Source organism: Chiloscyllium punctatum, chromosome 2 (assembly GCF_047496795.1).
Source record: "Chiloscyllium punctatum isolate Juve2018m chromosome 2, sChiPun1.3, whole genome shotgun sequence".
Lineage (NCBI taxonomy): Eukaryota > Metazoa > Chordata > Chondrichthyes > Orectolobiformes > Hemiscylliidae > Chiloscyllium > Chiloscyllium punctatum.
In genome coordinates, this window is record NC_092740.1 from 128,807,302 (window position 1) to 128,825,755 (window position 18,454).

At 40.6% G+C, this 18,454-nt stretch overlaps 1 protein-coding gene across 2 annotated transcripts in view; it reads right to left on the minus strand.

Annotated features, from left to right (window-relative positions):
* Window positions 1-322: 322 nt before the first annotated feature.
* Window positions 323-18,454, minus strand: part of anp32b (acidic (leucine-rich) nuclear phosphoprotein 32 family, member B) — a 55,944-nt gene continuing 37,812 nt past the window's right edge. For both annotated transcript variants that reach the window (XM_072588729.1, XM_072588720.1), the window contains exons 5-7: window positions 12,208-12,326; window positions 3,587-3,650; window positions 323-913 (exon numbers count right to left, since the gene is read on the minus strand). In XM_072588729.1, coding sequence (XP_072444830.1) covers window positions 840-913; window positions 3,587-3,650; window positions 12,208-12,326 — 257 coding nt within the window. In that variant the 3' untranslated portion in view covers window positions 323-839. The remainder of the gene's footprint in view (window positions 914-3,586; window positions 3,651-12,207; window positions 12,327-18,454) is intronic.

Consider the following 18,454-nt stretch of genomic DNA (forward strand, 5'->3'; position numbering starts at 1 on the left):
GTTTCTCATTTAACATTCATTATTTGTGCACGTCTTGAAGGGGACCATCTGGTCGTGATCGACATCACTCCTATACTTAATTGCACTCTGAACAAGGATGACCACTTAACAATAATCGTAAGGAGGGAGCCTTCACCATCAAGGGTGCCGAGGCAAGTTGTTCCACTGTTATTTACTAACTGGGCTGAGGTCAGTTTTTTCTGCGTAGAGCCAAGATTGAACCAATTTTCAGTTATCGACAAAATTGTGCTACTCCATTGCATCAAATCCACCAAGAATGGTGCTTGTGCTGCCCAGCGATGGATAGTAAACATGAATACTGTCTTTTTAAAAGAAACCATTTATTAACTTTCCAAAAACTGTTAGTTTAGAAACATCTTGCATTTGTAAATAACACCCAAAATGGTATTGCAATATCGAAGAACAAACCAAAAAGTTTAAGATTTTATTTACAAAGCTTTTTGACTTACATAAAGATCGATACTATAACCTCGCTGTAACAGGCAGTCATTTACAAACATGACTATCCAATCACCTCATCTGTTCTTGTTGCTATGGAAATAGTCTTAGCAGGAAACCTAAGAAACCCCAATATCATAAAAGCACTGGACCAAATTCTACCCAGTTTCACTACTCCATGTGGGTTTTGGAATATGGATTAACTGCATTTATAAATACAAGGAATGTCAAGACATTGGCAACTGCTGGCTCCATGATAATTCAGTGCTGTGCAGGTATCCAACAGTCATCAATCTGGGGTAAGGGTCAGGGATCAGGGGAGGAAAGGGAGGCATTACAGCCCAACCAGTACTAAGTAGTCCTTCAGGCCACTTGGCTTCTTAATCATCATCTTCCTCTCCTTCATCCTCTGTGTCTCTTTTTCTCTTCTGTCCTTTAGTGCTTTCCTCCTCCTCTGTAAGATAACAGCAAATGATTTCAATGCCAAGATACCAAACGCATCATTCAAATGTCACGTTCTAACAAGTCACTACAACTAAGGCCAGAGATTTCACAGGGACGGAGCAAGAGCCTCCAGCTAGCCAACATGATGCTGGAACTCATGTCAAGAGTTACACGCACAAATTCAGCAGCCACAATGTGGGAGGGGAAATGGCAAAGAAAAACTGGGAGTTTACAATCAGTGATTCACAACAAAAAGTGCAGCTGCCTTCAAACAGATACAATTTTCATGTGTGGGATGTCCAAAATACTGGCTCTTCGACATTTGAGACAAAAGTATAAAACGTTTCTCCTTTATTCAATCATTGATGTGTGTATGTGTCATTGGTCAAGGCAACATTCATTGCCCATCACTAATTGTCCTGGAGTTAATGGCATTGAGCTATCTTCTCGAAAAGCTGCAGTCCTCTGGGTGCAGGAACACCCACAGTGCCATTAGAGAACTCCAGGATTTTGACCACAGTGACAGTGAAGAAATAGCAATATATTTCCAGGTAAGGATATTGAGTGGCTCAGAGTGGAGTTTGCAGGTGGTGGTGTTTCCATGAATCTATTGTATTTGACCTTCTAAAACACAAAGTTTGAAAGGTGCTGTCAAAAGACACTTGATAAAGTGCTACAATGCATGTTACAGATGGCACACGCTACTGCCACTGAGCATCAATGGTGAAGGGAGTGAAGTTTGAACATGGTGGATGGAGTGTCAACCAAGTGGGCTATTTTGTCTTTCTTGAACGTTTTTTTAACTACCCTCCTGACTTGTGCCTTACAGATGGTGTAGAGGCTGTGGTGGAATCAAGTCAAACTACGTGCCACAGGGTTCTCAACCTTTGATTGGCTCCTGTAGCCACAGTATTCAACATGGTTGGTCGAGTTCAGTTTCTGGTCAACAGCAACTCCCAGAATGTTGATAATGGAGAATTCAATGATGGTAATGCCATTCCATGTCAAGGGTTGAAGGTTAGATTCTCTGTTGGAGACAATCATTGCTGGGCATTTATTTGGCATATTATTCAGTACTTACTAGCCCAAGCCTGAATATTGTCCAGGTCTTGCTGCATATGAACACAAACTGTTGGAGTATTTGAGTTGTAAATGGTGCTGAACATTGTGTAATCATCAACTAACATCCCCAATTCTGACTTTATGATGGAGGGAATATAATTAATGAAGCAGCTGAAGAAGATGGTTGGACCTAGGACACGATCCTGAGCAATTCCAGCAGCAATGTACTGGAGCTGAGATGACTGATCTCCAACACCCACAATCATAGCCATCTTATTTTGTGCCAACTACAACTCCACCAATGGGGATTTTCCCCCTTAATTCCTCTTAATTTTCCCAAGGCTCCTTGGTGCAAAACCTGGTTGAATATTGCCTTGAATTTGATGTAGGATTGTGAATATATGCATTTGTTTCTAAATAAGGGATATTAAGCACTTGAATGAAAATGTTTACTTTTACAAAGTAAGGAAGGAATTAAAAATCAGAGGGGAGATGATACAAATTATTTTATGCAGCAAGTTTTCAGGATTTAGCATATGCTGCCTGATAACGTAGTGGAAGCACATTCAGTAAGAATTTTCTGAAGTTAGTTACATAAGTTGTGTACTGTGGTGTAGTGGGTCAAAGTTCACAGATGACACTAAGATAAGTGGTAAAGCAAAGTGTGCAGAGGGATGTAGATAGGCTGAATGAGTGGGCAAGGATCTGGCGGATGGAGTTAAATGTTGGTAAACACGAGGTCATCCATTTTGATAGGAATAATAGCAAAATGGACTATTACTTAAATGGTGAAAGATTGCAGCATGCTGCTGTGCAGAAGGATCTGGGTGTCATGAATCATAAAAAGTTAGTTTGCAGGAATTAAAGTGGCAAATGGGATATTGTCCTTCATTGCTAGAGGGATGGAGTTTATGCAGCAATTGTATAGGGGGCTGGTGAGGCCACACCTAGAGTAGCATGTACAGTTTTGGTTTCTTTACTTGAAAAAGGATATATTGGCACTTGAACAGGTGCAGGGAAGGTTATCTAGGTTAATTCCAGAGTTGAGAGGGCTGACTTATAAGAAGAAATTGAGTAGACTGGACTATACACATTGGAATTTAGAAGAATGAGGGGGATCTTATAGAAATGTATAAAATTATGAAGGGAATTCTTAAGGTGGAAGTGGGGAGGTTGTTTCTACTGGGAAGTGAAACTAGAACTAGCCTCAAAATAAGGGGAGGAACTTCTACACCCAAAGAGTTGTGAATTTGTGGAATTCCCTGCCCGATGAAACAGTTGAGGCTACCTGTTGAATGTTTTTAAGACAAAGATAGACTTATTTTTGAACAGTAAAATAATTAAGGGTTATGGTAAGTGGGCAGGTGAGTGAAGCTAAATCCATTAAAAAGATCAACCATGATCTTCTTGAATGTTGGAGCAGGCTTGAGGGACTAGATGTTCTAGTTCTTCTGTACGTTCCTGAAAAGGAAACATGTGCAGTAATTGTAGAAAGATTAGGTGAATGGGACTAATTGAAGACAATTATCAAGGAACGGGCACTTTGGTGTTCATTGAGCCAATTAGCCTCCTTCTGTGCTCTATTATTCTGAATAGTCAAGAAACAGAAGACAGACAATACCTTCATCCTCATCCTCTTCTTCATCATCTTCCTCTTCATCAAGCTCACCATCATGTTCATAGCCCTTCGGTGCAGGAGAGAACAGTACTTTAGTTACAAATGATTTCAAATTGAAAAGCAATAATCTCAAATTTCATCCTCAAGTGACTATCTACATCCCCTTTGCACAATTGATTTACCATTGCACTAATTTTGAAGAGGAGAATGGGATAACTCAGCTCAGTTATCTGTCCTTAATGAACATCACTCAATAACATTATCTGGACATCAACACTGTTGTTTGTGGGAAATGATTGCTGCATTTCATACATTACAAAATTGACTACACTTCAAAGTAGTATTACAGTATTTGTAAAGCACCTTGGACTATGCCCAGAATGTGAAAGGTGCAGTGTAAATGTAATTTTTTTAAAAAGGAGGACATCAACTGTTAATACAAAACTGAATTGTACTGCATTAAGACTGAGGCATGGGAACAGATGTAATATGATATTTTGTCAGGTTAAGTGAATTCTGCACCGACCAAGTAACTCACTGCCGGATTGAATTTGACCAGGATGCTCTCAATATGACCAATCAAAACTTTCAGCCGAAACTGTTTCATCACATTTCATGGTATTACCCAAGCACTGCTTCCAGAAGTACATTAAGCTGGTATAGAACATGGATATACATAGCCAGATTTGTTTAATGGTTATTAGCCCCTACTTTACACTATCTAAGCTGGCAAGCTAAATCAACAAAGCTGGTCAATGCACACAAACTGCTTCAGATATATAGGCAGTCTCAAAACCTACTGCCCACGCACTGTCCAATGCACAAATAGTGTTTCAGTTTTAGTCACAGAATCTTTCCATTCCAAATAGGAATAGAATCAGACAACACAGAAGAAAATCATTCTGGCACTTCCAAAGATACTTTCTGTTTTTCTCTTTTTTTTCATGGAATGTAGGCATTGCTGGGTAGGCCAACATTTATTACCCTTTGAACTGCTGCAGTCCTTGGGTGTAGGTACATCTACAATGTCACTACGGGAGTCCCAGCAGTTTGACCCAGTGACAGTGAGGAAACAACGACATATTTCTAAATCAGGATGGTGAGCGGCTTGGAGGGGATCTTGCAGTCGATGATGTTTTCATGTATCTGGTGCCCTTATCCTTCTGGTGGTCGTAGTACCTGTAGTGGGTTTGGAAAGCACCTTCTGAAGACCTTTGATGAATTTCTAATCTTGTAGATGGCATATACTGTTGTGACTGAGCATTAGTGGTAGAGGAAGTGAATGTTTGCCAATGTGGCGCCAATCAAGTGAACTGCTTGTCTACACTACCACACAGGATTAGGCCCTTCAGCCCACCATGCCTATGCCAATTCTAAACCTTATTTAGACCCACTACTTATTTCCCATGCGTGGTTTCTATCCCTCTGTTCGTCTCCCATTCACGTGTCTATCAAAATACACCTTAAACGTTGCTAATGTCACTGCTTCCACCACCTCCACTGGAAGTATGTTCCAGGCACCCACCACCCTCTGTGGGAAACATTTTCCCTACGCTTCTCCCTGAAACATTCCCCCTCTCACCTTGAACCTGTGCCCTCTTGTAGTTGGCCTTTCCACCTTGTGGAAAAAGCCCCTGACTACCACCCTATCTATACCTCTCATAATTTTGTAAACCCTAGCAGATTGCCTCTCAGCCTTGACCTTTCCAATGAAAACAATCAATCAGAGTTTATTCAACCTCATAAGTAAAACCCTCCTGACAGACAACGTACTGGTAATCTTCTCTGCATTCTCTCCAAAGCATCCACTTCTTTCTGGCAGTGTGGTGACCAGAACTGCACGCAATATTCCAAATGTGGCCTAACTAAAGTTTTGCACAGTTGTAACATTATATACCAACTTTTTTTTATTTGATGCCCCAGCCAATGAAGGCAAGCATGTTGTATGCCTTCTTGACCACCTTATCCACTCATGTTGCCACTTTCAGGGATCTGTAGAGCTGTACATCTGGATCTCTCTGTATGTCAATGTTCCTAAGAGTTCTGCCTTTTATTGTATAATCTGCACCTGAATTTGATCTTCCAACATGCCACACTGTTATTTGTCCAGACAATCAACATTTGTCATGGGTGGTAACAAACTTGCATTTTGTTGGAGCAGCAATCATCCAGGCAAGTGGGGAGCATTCCATCATACTGCTGATTCATGATGGACAGATTGTGCGGAGTTGATAAGTGGATGTTTGGGCCAGCTAGGTTTTTAATGCAAAGCTTACAGGTGAGAAAGGTCACCCATCCTATTACATGGTTTCTTATGGGAAACTAATTTTTGTTTTGGAACACATTATGAGTGTTAAATGAGCAATGGTTGTACTTCACTGTTTGTAAAACACCGTGGGACATCCTGAGGTGATAAGACACACTACAGAATTATTTAGACTGAGCTCCTGAAGCACTTCAGCAGAATGCAAACTCATGGGCTAATTAGTAACAAAAATAATTTTTAAAAAGTACACTTGAGATACTCAGCAGGTCAGGCAGCATCTCTGGAGTGAAAAATAGTGTTAACTTTTTACGTCGATCTGACATTTCACTAGAACTGAAATAGCTGGCAATGTAAGAGTTTCTTTTTAAGCCAGTGTTGGGAGGTGGGGTAAGTCCTAGAAGGGAAAACAAAAGGGAAGGAGAGACTAAACAAAAGATTTCATGATACAATAGTCAAAGAGAGTGGGAATGAATATAGTGAAGAAACAAATATTGTTTCCAAATGAGGCCTGAAAGGCTACATAGTGCCTACATAAATACAAATGGAAGGGATAAAGAACAAACTAAGTTTTAGCTAATGAGCAAGTCATATTCATATTGATGCACAACGTTTAGTCCCCGCATGAATGGAAAAAACTAAATAGAGAACATTGACTTGATCCTCTTTTAAGTCCACAGGAATTTTCAAAAGACATTAGTGTATACAGTTGAAGAGGACTAATATACAGTATTAAGAAGAAAAAGTTGGGGTCGAAGATTAAATTAAAGAGCCAGCATAAGCATGACAGGCCAAATGATCTCTCATTCTGTGCTGTAAAATTTTCTAATCAACGTCACTATTCCTTTTCAATGTATCCCTTTTCGTGCTTTCACTTGTAAGCTGCAATGAATGTGAAGAACACTCCTTCAAATAATATGGACAATGGAGTTACAGATTCAGACAACAGATCATATCTACAATACAATAGAGTGGATAGATCACCCAGTAGTCAGATCAGGGAATGGCACCCATAAAACCAACAAAAATCCTCTCACTGGAAACAAATGCTGTGGAACAGCTGGCAAAGGGACAGAAGGCAGCCATTCAACCCCTTCTCTGTTCTACCATACAGTTATTTCATTGCTGTTCTCAATCTTTACTGCACTTGCCTTACCTTAGTTTCTCATGCTGAGTCCATTTGCCTGCAAAAATCTTTCAGTCTCAGGTTTAAGAGTTACAGTTAATCCATACCCTCAGCAGCTTTTGTTTTGGGGAAATTTTCCAGATTTCCAGAACATTTTGTGTGAAGAAGTGCTTCCTGATATTATCACTGAATGACTGCGTTTTTTTTTCAGAAAGCTCTACCCTCATTCTGGAATTTTCCCCAAAACCTGGCGGAAGGAATCATTTCTCTCTATCTGCCAAGTGACAATTCTTTAAACTTGAGCACCACAACAGTGGATAAAGCATCTTCAATGCAATAAAATGTCTTGAGGTCCTTCACAAGAACATTACAGAACAAAGTGTGGCATCAAGGCACATAATGAGATAGCAAGGCAAGTGTCGAAATGTTTGGTTAAAAAGGTAGATTTTAACATGAGGTAGAGAGGGTTAGGGAAGGATTTCCAGATGTTTGCCACAGAAGCATAAGGCAACACCAATGACGGAAAGATTAGAAAAGGGATGATGGTCTAGAATCCATAATTTGAAAAGTCTTGGAAGATTGCAGAGGTCAAGGAGATAATAGAAAGAGAGAGGGGTGAGCATGGAGAGATCTGAAAGCAAGGTGAGAATTTTAAAATTAAAATGCTGCGCGAATCAGTGTAGGTCAACAACCACAAAGTTAAATTGGAATATGACTTGCTGCAAGTTAAGACAGGAACATGAGTGTTTTGGACTAGCTCAAGTTTGTAGAGAATAGAATGTAGAACAGCAGCCAAAAGTGGATTGGAATAGTCACATCCAGAAGTTTTAAAAAAAGGCATGAATTAGAGTTACAGCAGCAGCTGAGAAGATTTGGGCAAACTTTACCAGGTGAGGAATAATGTGGAAAAATGTAAGGTTGTCCACTTTAGCAGGAAGAATAAGCAACATATTATTTAAATGCAGAGATTTTGCAGATACATGAATCACAAAGCATTCACATGCAGGTATTGCCTGTACCTAGGAAAGCAAATATAATTTTTTTTATTGCGATGGAAATAGGAAATAAATATTGGGATGTTTTGCTATAGTTCTATTTAAAACTGGTAAACTGCATCTGGAGTAATGTGTACTGTTTTGTCTCCTTTTTTAGAAAAGGATATAAATGCATTGGAAACAATTCAGAAAAAGTTATAATTCCATCTGATGGATTTGCTGGACAATTCAGATCCCAGAGTGAGACCTGGCTTGAGAGATCATACATTTTATTTTTATGATTGGGTTACCACGATGGTCAGTCACTGAATATATTCACAAGAGCCTACCAATGTAATTTTAATAAAATAAGTTTATCACACAAGAGTAAAAAGAAGCTACACTTCTTTTAAAAATCCCCAAAAGAAATACTCAACACCCTTTCCCAGCAATATCCTTTACAGCCACTCCACTTTAGTGAAGTTTCACTCATTTTCCTCACTCTAAACTTTCTTACTCAACTGACAAGGTTGCAAGCTTATCCTGTCAGCAAATTTATTCATATTTATCAGATGTGAATCTCTTAATTACTATCTCTTCCCCCAGACACAAGCTCGCTGACTTTTCCTGTCTGAGCTCTTCAGGGCATTTTCCAACTAGTTTAACTACACTTAATTTGATAAACAGGATACCTATTGGTGAGAATCTTATCTTTTGAACATAACCCACTTCTGACCTTGCTTTCCCAGTGGTGTAAAAACTCGTTAGTTAAACAATTTAGCAATAATATCACCAGGCAGCTAGCTGAAGTGACAGGATTTCTTGGAAATATCATTTTGACACACTGCTTCAAATAAAAAAGGAACTTCTGATATTTAAAGGAATAAGTCACTTTCACAGAACTGAAAAGCAAGTACCCATTTACACTACTTTAGAACTCAACTGCCCAAATAATACCAGTATTATAAACCTTTGTCACAATTCACTTGACTGGTAACTAGAATGAGAAGGTTGGACTAGCCAGACTATTTATTGACATTTAGCAGAATTAGAGGTGAACTTATTAAAACATACAAGAACCATGTAAGAATAAGAGGTTTCCCATATCAAGTCAAGATGAGAAAGGTTTTCTCAGCAGGTCAAAATCATTACAACTCTATCAGAGATTAATGGAGTCAAAATAATTTAATTTTTTAAAGCAACATTACTAGATTCTTGACTAACAAAGGAGTCAAAGTTTGCCAGGTATAGGAAGAAAAGAGGAGTCAGAGTCATACAGCATGGAAACAGACCCTTCAATCCAATCAGTCCACACCAACCATAATCCCAAACTAAACTAGTCCCTCCTTCCTGCGCTTGGCCCATATCCCTCCAAACATTTCTTATTCATATCCTTATCCAAATGTCTTTACACACTGTAACTGTACCCGCATACACCACTTTCTCTGTAAGATCATTCACATATGAACCACTGTGTAAAAAAATTGTCCCCATGTCTTTTTAAAAAATTTTCTCCTCTCAACTTAAAAATATGCCCCCTGGTTTTGAAATTACCAGCCTTGGGGAAAAGACGCTGGCCATTCACCTTATTTATATCCCTCATGATTTTATAAACCTCTACAAGGTCATTCCTCAACTTCCTACACTCCAGTAAACTAAGTCCCGGCCTATCCAATCTCTTCCTATAACTGAAACTCTCCATTCCCAGCAGCATCCTCATGAATCTCTTTGAACCCTCTACAGATTAATAATATCCTTCCTATAACAGGGCAAGCAGAACTAGACATCGTACACCAGAAGGGACCTCACCAATGTCCTGTACAACCTCAGCATAAAGTCCAAGCTCCAATACTTGCTCCAATACTTAAATGGTCTGAGCAATGAAGGCAAGCTGCTATATGCCTGGAGTTGAGGCTACAATCAGATCAGCCAGGAGAACGACAGAACAGGCTAGAGGGACCAATGGCCCACCCCTGCTTTGAATTCATGTTCTCAGGAGCCAGGAAAGAGGCGGAAATAAATGGGCATAGTGTAATGGTATGGGTGTGGCCAGAAGAACATCTTGGATTCTCATGTGACAAAGTGGCAAACAGACTGGTTCAGCCACAGACTGTTGTCAGCAAAGTGGACAGAGTAAGTAGGTTAGGAATGAAATTGCCAGAAGCATTGGTTCCGTTTTCTCTTTAATTGGAGGAAATGTTTGCTTACCCAACATTGGATAAATAGTCTGATAATTTAGCAACAGTACAGGATTCGCAAGAGATACTGGAGAAGAAGAAATGGGTGCCAGCAGAGATGAGAATTAGATCATCTGTAAAGTCTTCTATAGTCGAGTGAATGCAGGTCTATGCAACTAGCCTTTATACTGTAATACTTCTTGTTCCATAAAGCTTTCCTGAGGAGCAGTTCGTGGAACCTCACAAGTCTGGCCAGAGCTTCAAACCAAATCAACGTCCTCCTCCTTTCCCTTAATTCCATGGGAAGTGAAAATGAACAAGGAGAGGAAAAACAAAAGTCACTGAACTTTGGAGCCAAATCAAGCTGGAATCCTCACACTGGCGCATAGATAATTCATCAATTTTGAAATGTAAAATCTGTGGAAAGGGCAATATAGTGGGTTAGACACAAACTTTTCATTTTAAGGGTCTGGATTCAAATCTTTCACAGACTAATCATTTGAAAGATTCCTATTTGGTGCTAGTGACAGCCAAATTCAGAACCATGCAAACCCAGTGCAGTCTAACTCATGGAAGAGACAGTGCACAACGACTCTATTTGCAACGTAATTCAAGATAGTCTCGTTGCTTGTTACTACAACACATTTTGGGCTAAAGCAGTTTGCTGGGGAAGAATAGCGTCATACTTGAGAGTTCCAAACCATGGAATGTACTGCTGACAAACATATTTCGCCTTCATCATTAACCCTTTCAATTCCTCAATGATTACTATGCTATCAGACTGCTTATCCAGTATTGGTTGAGCAAACATTTTCTTCAATTATTTTCTCCCAGCTTCATTAGGAAGTTTGAAATCATAGCCCTGCTCCAATCTCCATTCCTGCATTACTTAATCAATTTCTCTTGTGGTAGAAACAAACAGTCTGCTTGTATCTTTGTCATATTTGACTCACCAAAATGTACATCTGGCCACACACATGCCATCACTAAGACCAGCTACTTCCAGCTCAGTCTGACTTCACCTCTGTCTTCGCTCATGTGAACATACAAATTAGAGAGCAATGATTTCCTTCAATGAATGCACAGCACACATGAAATGTGCTCAGACTATCATTCATTCATTTCTACAAGTCAATTAACCTCACAGTAAAACACAGTTTGTAACCAAACATTGAGAAGCTGGCTTTCAAATCTGAAACAGTAACAGCGTTTCTCTCTCCACAGACACTGTTTGATTGGAGAAGTCTTTGCAACATTTTCGGTTATCATAGGGGAAGCTGGAATTGTTCTCCTCAGGGGAAAGTGAGGACTGCTGAAACTCAGAGTTGAAAAGTGTGGCACTGGAAAAGCATAGCAGGAGATCTCCTGCTCCTCAGATGCTGCCTGACCTGCTGTACTTTTCCAGCGCCACACTTTATGACCCTTATTCTCCTCAGACCAGAGATTAAGGGGAAACTTCATAGAGGTGTTAAAAATCCTCTAAGATTTTGAAAAAGCATACAAGGTGAAACTTTTTTTTTACTGGCATGAGGGTTGGTAAGAGGGCACAATTAGCTGAAACAAAATAGTGATGGTGAGAATGTATTTATTTACCTTTACATAGCAAGTATGCATCTGTAATGTGTGTCTGAAAGGCCAGTAGAAGCAGCTTCAATATTAAAAAGGGATTTGGATATATACAGCACTTGAAAATGAAAGAATTGCAAGAAAGCAGGCAAGTGGAATGAATTGGATAGACATGATGAACAAATGATTCGCTTCTGTACTGTGTAATCTACAATAACCACAAATCTCATCGAGAATTATTTCCGATTTCTTATTCCTAGATTTTCAACTAAAATTTAACACTACAATTTAGTCAAAGGTAATATTTTCAAGATGAATCTTAAAAATTATTTTTAAAAAATTGACTCCACAATTTAATGCTAAAATCAATTCCAAATAAGTCACACTGGACTCAATACATTAACTCTATTTTTCTCTTCCACAGATGCCTGCCAGATCTGCCAACTTCCTGCAGCACCTCCTGTGCTTTTATATCGATAGCATCAGGACAGGTTTGAATCTTGCCATTGAATTCTTACCTCTTCCTCTGCACTGACTTCATCTTCATCATCTTCCCCTTCTTCATCTTCCTCCTCCTCATCATCTAGTTCTTCTTCTCCATCTTCTTCTTCATCTTCCTCCTCCTCTTCCTCTCCTTCTACACGTAATTAAAAGAAACTCTTGAATTTTATTCATTGTAATTTTTCTATCCACACATAGCAAGTTTGCACTTTGTAACATGGCCTGGAACTTCTCTCGAGAACTGATCTAAAATATACAAAAGCTGCCGAGGGCGATGGTCCCAAACCAATAACTCTTTTACTTGAAAGGTCTCACGATTTAAAAAAAAACAAACATTCATGGGATATAGGTGTGTCTGGCTAGGCCAGCACTTATGGGCTATCCTTAATTACTGAGAAGGAAGGTAAGAGTCAACCGCATTGCTATGGATCTGAAGTCACACATAGACCAGACTAGGTGAGGATGATTGATGGTCTTCCCCAAAGGACACTAATGAATCAAACGGGTTTTTTCAACAATGGCTTCATGGCCATTATTAGACCATTAACTGCAAATTCTTTACCGAATTCAAATTCCACCATCCACCATGCCAGGTTTGAACCCAGGTCCCAAGAATATTAACTGAGTTTCTGGATTAACAGTCAGGCAATAATACCACTACGCTATTGCCTCCCCTACCTTAATCCCCTTCAATCACACACTTTCACCTCATTCAGTCAGACGAGAAGTATACAAATGGAATAAAAATTGAAAGTAGATGTTGAAAACCTCAAATATATTACTTATCGTACTCAAGTCACAAGATACTTGTGAGAGTATATATGCTTTCAACATATCCATTTAACTAAACCATCAGACTCAATTCTACAGCACAACGTATTTGCTAATACAACTGTGTTTCTTTTTAAATATAGCTGCCTTAAGTTCCTATTACTTGCTGCAAAATATAATTTCATTAGAAGGTAGTTTTACTAACCCTTTATAAAAACTTGATTAACTACTCTTTGAGTACTGTGCACAATTCTGTGGACAAGGTACCAGAGATGCTATACCTAGAACATGGGTTTTAGTTATCTGCAGCCACTCCTTGATCTCATGAGTTCAATAGAACCTGAATATGTCTAACATTAATATCCTTCATTCTTCATGTGTGCCACTGGATATCTATACATCCTCATCCAGCCAAACATAGTTACGGACATGCACAAGGGTTTGCAGGGAACTTTATGTCTGACATGGTTTTATGTCTGAAATTTACTACAGGCTTTAACTTCAATTTGTCAGTCATGCTGGCTGCAACCACCATGACTCGATTTCTCACATCTTGTGATTTTCACTAACCAGTTTGTGAACCTTTCCATTCAATAAGCCACTGGGCTTATTGGAATGTATGTTTTTTTTTCCATTCATGCTGTTGATGTGACATTGTTTGTCCCTGTTTGAAGATGAATTACTGGATGCTGGTAACTTTCGTATTGAAATCTTTAGTGTCTCCGAGTAATCTGGTATTCTGTCATAAAAGTAGACACTTTGTTCAGTGAAGTGACTGTATACCTATCTGTTTCACTTAAAGCTTTGTTGAACTTAGGGTGTTTGGTGTCACTCATTTAAGTTGAATTTCTGATGATAACAAAACTATTCATCCATGATCTCCTGCAGAGGCTTGTAGTGTCACAGATGCCAGTCTTCAGCCAATTCAATTCACTCATGTCATATCAATAAATTCGATATTGAAAAGGCTATGGGCCCTGGCAACCTTCAAGCATTAGTACTAAAAACTTGTGCTCCACAGTTCGCTGCATCCCTTAACCAAGCTGTTCCAATACAACTACAACTACCCAACAGTATGAAAAATTTCCCAGGTACGTCCCATACATAAAAAGCATGATAAATCCAACCCTGCCAATTATCACTCCATCAGTCTACTCTTGATCAAAGTAACAGAAGGAGTCATCAACAGTGCTATCAAGCAGGACCTACTCAGAAATATCCAGTATGGCCTCTCCCAGGGCTACTCAGCTCCTGTCCTCATTACAGCATTGGTTCTAACATGGACAAAAGAGCTGAATACCAGAAGCAAGGTGAAGTGACAGCCCTTGACATTAAGGTTGCATTTGACTGTGTACGGCATCAAGGAGCCCTAGCAAAACTGGAATCACATGGAAAGCTCTCCACTGTTTAGTGTTATACCTGGCATATAGGAAGATGGCTGAGGTTGTTGAAGATCAGTCATCTTAGCTCCATGATATCTCTGCAGGAGTTTCTCAGAGTAGTGTCCTAATCCCACCCATCTTCAGCTGCTACCAATGACCTTCTCTCCATCATAAGGTCAGAAGTGAGCATATTCACCAATGATTACATCATTGCAAATGATTGCATCAGCACCATTCGTGACTCCTTAGATAATGAAGCAATCTATATCCAAATGCAACAAGACCTGGCTAACATTCAGGCTTGGGCTGACAAGTGGTAAATAACATGTATGCCACACAAATGCCAGGCAATGGCCATCTCCAGAAGGAGACAATCTAACCACCATCCCTAGACATTCAATGATGTTAGCATCACTGAATCCTTCACTGTCAACATCCTGGGAGCTTGCCATCAATTAGAAACTCAACTGGAATAGTCATAAAAACAGTGGCTAGAAGAATAGGTCAGAGGCTAGGAATACTGCAGCGAATAACTCACTTCCTGACTCCCCAAAGCCTTCCACAATTAGATTAGATTACTTACTTAGTGTGGAAACAGGCCCTTCAGCCCAACAAGTCCACACCAACCCTCTAAAGAGCAACCCACCCAGACCCATTCCCCTACATTTACTCCTTCACCTAACACTACGGGCAATTTAGCATGGCCAATTCACCTAACCTGCACATTTTTAGGGCTGTGGGAGGAAACCGGAGCACCCGGAGGAAACCCATGCAGACACGGGGAGAATGTGCAAACTCCACGCAGACAGTTGCCTGAGGCAGGAATTGAATCCAGGTCTCTGGCGCTGTAAGGCAGCAGTGCTAACCACTGTGCTACCGTGCCACCCACAATCTACAAGGCACAAGTCAAGAGTGTGGTGGAATACTCTTCACTTGACTGGATGAGTGCAAATTTCATAACACCAAAAAAGTTTGACACTATTCAGAGCAAAGCAACCCACTTATTTGGCACAACATCCACAGCCTCCACCACCGACTCAGTAGTTCATGCTGCTGCTGTCTACAAGATGCACTACAGAAATTCACTAAAGATGCTTAGACAGCACTTGCCAAGCTCATGACCACTACTATCTAGATGGACAAAGGCACCAGATACATGTGAATGACACTAACTGCAAGCTCCCCTTTAAGTCACACTCCAGAATTGGAAATATAGAACATAGAACATTAGAGCACAGTACAGGCCCTTCGGCCCTCGATGTTGCACCGACCTGTCATACCAATCTGAAGCCCATCTAACCTACACTATTCCATGAACGTCCACATGCTTGTCCAATGACGACTTAAATGTACTTAAAGTTGGCGAATCTACTACCATTGCAGGCAAAGCATTCCATACCCTTACTACTCTGAGTAAGGAAACTACCTCGAACAACTATCCTATATCTATCACCCCTCAATTTAAAGCTATGCCCCCTCATGCTCGCCGTCACCATACTTGGAAAAAGGCTCTCCCTGTCCACCCTAACTAACCCTCTGATTATCTTATATGTCTCTATCAAGTCACCTCTCAACATTCTTCTCTTGAACAAAAACAGCCTCAAGTCCCTCAGCCTTCCCTCGTAAGACTTTCCCTCCATACCAGGCAACATCCTAGTAAATCTCCTCTGCACCCTTTCCAAAGCTTCCACATCCTTTTTATAATGCGGTGACCAGAAATGTACACAATACTCCAAGTGTGGCTGCACCAGAGTTTTGTGCAGCTGCAGCATAATCTCACGGTCCTGGAACTTGATCCCTCTATTAATAAAAGCTAAAACACTGTATGCCTTTTTAACAACCCTGTCAACCTGGGTGGCAACTTTCAAGGATCTGTGTACATGGACACCGAGATCCCTCTGCTCATCTACACTACCAAGAATCTTACCAGTAGCCCAGTACTTTGCATTCCGGTTACTCCGACCAAAGTGAATCACCTCACACTTGTCCGCATTAAACTCCATTTGCCACCTCTCAGCCCAGGATATCCTCACCATTCCTTTAGTGTCATCAGATCAAAGTCCTGGAAATCCCCCCCAAACAGCATTATCAGTCTAGCTCCAGCACATGGACTGCTGTATTTCAAGAAGGCTGCTCACCACCAGGGAATGGACAACTAGGGAATGGGCAATAAATACTGGCCCAGTTAGCGACACCCATGTCCAACAATAAGAATATAAAGAAGAGCCAGTGGCTGCTGACACCTGGTGGGCTAATCAGTTGTGTGTGCACAGATACTCAGCACTATTTGTGCTAAATCTTGAGGACACATTCTGTTACATCATTCTCAAGATCAAGTCAGTGGCTGGCTCATGTTGTCATAATGCATTTAGTCATAGAGTCATAGAGATGTACAGCATGGAAACAGACCCTTTGGTCCAACCTGTCCAAGCCGACCAGATATCCCAATCCAATCTAGTCCCACCTGCCAGCACCCGGCCCATATCCCTCCAAACCCTTCTTATTCATATAACCATCCAAATGCCTCTTAAATGTTGCAATTGTACCAGCCTCCACCATATCCTCTGGCAGCTCATTCCATACACATACCACCCTCTGTGTGAAAATGTTGCCCCTTAGGTCTCTTTTATATCTTTCCCCTCTCACCCTAAACCCCTCTAGTTCTGGACTCCATGACCCCAGGGAAAAGACTTTGCCTGTTTATCCTATCCATGCCCCTCATAATTTTGTAAACCTCTATAAGGTCACCCCTCAGCCTCCAACGCTCCAGAGAAAACAGCCCCAGCCTGTTCAGCCTCTCCCTGTAGCTCAGATCCTCCAACCCTGGCAACATCCTTTTGAATCTTTTCTGAACCCTTTCAAGTTTCACAACATCTTTCCAATAGGAAGGAAACCAGAATTGCACGCAATATTCCAACAGTGGCCTAACCAATGTCCTGTACAGCCGCAACATGACCTCCCAACTCCGGTACTCAATACTCTGACCAATAAAGGAAAGCATTCCAAATGCCTTCTTCACTATCCTATCTACCTGCAACTCCACTTTCAAGGAGCTATGAACCTGCACTCCAAGGTCTCTTTGTTCAGCAACACTCCCTAGGACCTTACCATTAAGTGTAGAAGTCCTGCTAAGATTTGCTTTCCCAAAATGCAGCACCTCGCATTTATCCGAATTAAACTCCATCTGCCACTTCTCAGCCCATTGGCCCATCTGGTCAAGATCCTGTTGTAATCTGAGGTAACCCTCTTCGCTGTCCACTACACCTCCAATTTTGGTGTCATCTGCAAACTTACTAACTGTACCTCTTATGCTTGCATCCAAATCATTTATGTAAATGACAAAAAGTAGAGGGCCCAGCACCGATCCTTGTGGCACTGCTTCTTCAGGAAGGATTCCCTCCTCTTCCATTTTCAAACCACAAAATTTAGCACTATTATTTGATGAGTCAGTAAATCATGACTTTAAATTTGAAATCAGCTCAAACTCTGCTGACAGACTTATTTTCCTTCATCGATGCCATTTATGCTCTACTGTGTGTGTTTCTGATATTCTTGAATATCTTCACAACTTGTGAGTGTTGCCTGTTTAGTCTCTTGCACCAAGCATGTGGGAAATTGTGTCTTATGAACTTCATTGAGTTTTGAAGAAGTAACTAAGAGGATTGATGAGGCCAGAGTGGTGGACGTGATCTACATGGACTCCAGTAAGGTGTTCGACAAAGTTCCTCATGGTAGACTGGTTAGCAAGGTTAGATAACAGAATACGGGGAGAACTAGCCATTTGGATACAGAACTGGCTCAAAGGTAGAAGACAGAGGGTGGTGATGAAGGATTGCTTTTCAGGCTGGAGGCCGGTGACCAGCGGAGTGCCATAAGGATTGGTGTTTTTTAATCATTTATAAAAATAATTTGCATGTGAACATAGGAGGTATAGTTAGTAGGTTTGCAGATGATACCAAAATTGGATGTTTAGTGGACACCAAAGAAGGTTACCTAACAGTACAATGGGACCTTGATCAGATGGGCTAATGGGTCGAGGAGTGGCAGATGGAGTTTAGTTTAGATAAAATGTGAGGTACTGCATTTTGGAAAGGCAAATCAGGGCAGGATT